Below are 3,086 nucleotides of genomic sequence, written 5' to 3'. Positions count from 1 at the left end.
TAAGGGGGGTGGATTGTAAGATCCTACATCGGAAAGGGAGAGAAAGTTCCTGGGCTATATGTGAACTCTCCCTGTGCAGACACATTTTCAGCATCTCCAAGGGGCGGACTGAGTGGGTCGGGCATAGTTAGTTCTGCTGGAAAAGAAAACCTGGAAGAGAAAATCGGGGAGGGTAGAAGACCTCGAATCGGACAATATTTTCAGTGAGTCGAAGCGGGACAACACTTCTAGATCTCTTTAATCCTTTTTCGAAATACTTCAAAAATTTACAGTTATAACATATTTTGAGTTTTATTGACCCGACGAACATAGGTTTTTTTTTTTTTTTTTTGAATGAGGCAGAATTATATAAAAAACAGAACCGAGATGGTCCTGAAGAGATACAAAGAGGAAAAAAAGAAATTACAATAACTCAAGGTGGTAGGTAATCAAACTACTCTAAACCAGATCTAAGAACACCTTCCCTAGCTAGAGAATCTGCTTCAGCATTGGCAATTCTCCTTACATGCTCAAACACTATAGAAGACCCCTGAACCAGGTCCTCAATTTCCTCGAAAAAAGGCAAGAATCTCCAAGGAGGGATCGCCACCCCCGAAAGCCAACGAATTACATTTAAGGAGTCCCCTTCCACTATGATTTTATCAAACACCGAGCTATCCAAATGCTTGATCCCACTATGAGCAGCTCTTACCTCTGCTTCATTTGAGTCCGCAACTCCGATAGGTCCCGAGTAAGCCCAAAGAACTTTGCCCTTGTCATTTCTGCATAAACCCCCAAGTCCTGCTTCACCAGGATTACCAAGAGAGGAACCATCGAAGTTAAGCTTTATTAGCCCGTCTGAAGGAGGATGCCAAGATTGGATGATTTTCTCTTTGCTGATCCCTTCCTTACAAATGGTCTCCCATCCTTCCCAAAGGTCAAAAGCTGAAACAAAGCGAAACAAAGGGAGGCTCTTTGCCTAGGATATTACAGCAGCTATCAGCTTTACATAAATCCAATAAGGTGACCTTGCATCTCCTTCAAAAACTCGCGCATTCCTCTCTTTCCATAAGAACCACCAGGTAACCACTCGACGACCATAATAATAAGTTTTTTATGTGGAAATAATATTTACTCGATCTACCGAAATTTCTAATGTATAACCATATTGTCATCCAAAAGAATTAGTTGAATCCACAAATCCTTTATTTTGAGGTTAGCCGAATCCGATACTCAATACCCTGTTTGATTTCGACACTCGTATCCGTACCCATGCAACGTAGTGAGAAACCAATGCTATGAGTTTTACTTGTGAGATATGGATTGATTTAGAAGCAGGTGCTCTTCCTAGGGTGCGTATTTCGTGGGCATCTCAGATCATCTTAGGACCCTGCCTTGATGGCATGCCACTAGGTCTTTGGGAACAACCATTCCATCATTGAGATGTTGCCTATGGATTATTTCATATGGCTTATGACTGCCTATGAAGAAGGCTCTCCCGTGGAAGCGTTGCTCTTGGTTCGGACATTTCAATCGTTTGGTGTCCAATTGTGCATCTATCATGAGCTGTTTTTCTTCATTAAATCTCGATGACTACCATTAAAGGGGGATCTGATGGACTCAATGTGGATGTTGCTACAAAATATTAATTGATTCTGTTCCTAAGCTAGAACAAAAACTAGAAAACCCACGATGTGAAATTGGTACCATTAAATGCGAATTTGATGGAGTCAAGGTGGATGTTGCTAGTGATGAGAGGAGAAGATTTCAAACTGGGAAATGGGGCAGCAGTGACACTAGGATAAAGGTTGTAACATAATACTATTTAGTACCACTGAAGTGACGGTGGCAGAATCTCGGTGGGGAGGGTCACATTGATGGAGCAGGATTCTTAGCGGTGTTAATTCCGGGTAGAATATTGAAGCACTATTCTCATCAAAACCCACCCACTAAGGGAGGAGTCTGGGATGCATGTGAACTTAGAATCATTTCAAATGCCATCTAATGGTAGAAAACCAAAAACTTCATATTTGACTGCTTCATTTCTTCAACCAAAGTTCCAATGTAGAAGTTTAAGTCATCCCATCTATCCCACAGACATCTTTGATGATTACACAACGAGGTTCCAATGAAGGCTGAGTTAATAATAGAAGACCAAAGGCTTCATATTTGACTAATTCGACCTTTCAACCATTCAGTGAGGTGTAGTGTAAGTCATTCCTTCCACTCCAACATGCACTGGCAAATATCCAAGGCACATTAAGAAGTCAGATTTTATCACAGAAGGGCAAACTACTAGAAATGGCCAGAAGCTTTGGATGAAGAAATGGGCATTTTCATAACAATAGACGTTTCTGTATTTTTTTTAGTTGTTTTTCAGTTTAATAACAAAGGTACCAAAAGCAGTTTGCTCTGGAAAAGCCAATATAAGACTTAGTCAGAAGCATTAGATTAATAAATTGGTGGTTTCACAATAATGAGATTTAACATGTTCTGAATTCTGGAAGGATGTAGTTGGTTTCTTAAAGATACAGAAGGTTAAATATAAAAGCTTATGATAAGGTCGGAGGATGACAAGTTTGCTTGACTGTACATTGTTAGAACATGTCTTATATTGAGTTGAAAAAACTTTTTCCTTTGCTACATTAACCATGTCAAAACTGGAAGGAAGCAAAATACACTCTTCCATAGTGAACCAACTGATGTGAAGTCCTGTAAAACTGTTAGCCTGAATTGCATATGCTGAAACAATGTCAGAAAATGCTGCTAACAAATTGATTTCTTCTCTTCAAGGTCTTAAAATCCCCATAAAACATTTGGGAAAGAATTGCAGGCACCAAATGCGGGAACCCAAAATCTGGTTAAGTTACCAGGTAGGCCAGGACTAATGTTTTTGTATGCCTTTTGGTTATCTCTTGATGTGTCACATGTTTTTCTTCCCCATATAACGATGCATAAATTCTTGAAATGTTGCATTTTTAACTTTGATTTGGACTGTATGGTGCTCCATGATGCTTAGTTTTTATAGGGTGTCTGGTCGTATAGTCCAGTATATTTTTTTTTTTTCAAAAATAGGACCTCTCTATAGGATTATATTTTTCAAAAGG

At 39.4% G+C, this 3,086-nt stretch overlaps 1 protein-coding gene across 1 annotated transcript; it reads right to left on the bottom strand.

Annotated features, from left to right (window-relative positions):
* Nucleotides 1-433: 433 nt before the first annotated feature.
* LOC143882820 (uncharacterized) lies at nucleotides 434-1,080 on the bottom strand. Its single transcript, XM_077386226.1, has 2 exons — nucleotides 1,008-1,080; nucleotides 434-924 (listed from the first exon to the last, which is right to left on the bottom strand). The coding sequence occupies exons 1-2, from the start codon at nucleotides 1,078-1,080 to the stop codon at nucleotides 434-436; spliced, it is 564 nt and encodes a 187-aa protein (XP_077242341.1).
* Nucleotides 1,081-3,086: the final 2,006 nt, after the last annotated feature.

This window comes from Tasmannia lanceolata, unplaced genomic scaffold, assembly GCF_043159265.1.
Source record: "Tasmannia lanceolata isolate RefF3 unplaced genomic scaffold, GAP_Taslan_0.1 ptg000008l, whole genome shotgun sequence".
Taxonomy (NCBI): domain Eukaryota; kingdom Viridiplantae; phylum Streptophyta; class Magnoliopsida; order Canellales; family Winteraceae; genus Tasmannia; species Tasmannia lanceolata.
Note: the sequence above shows the minus strand (reverse complement) of the source record. Positions and strands in the feature narration are given on the sequence as shown.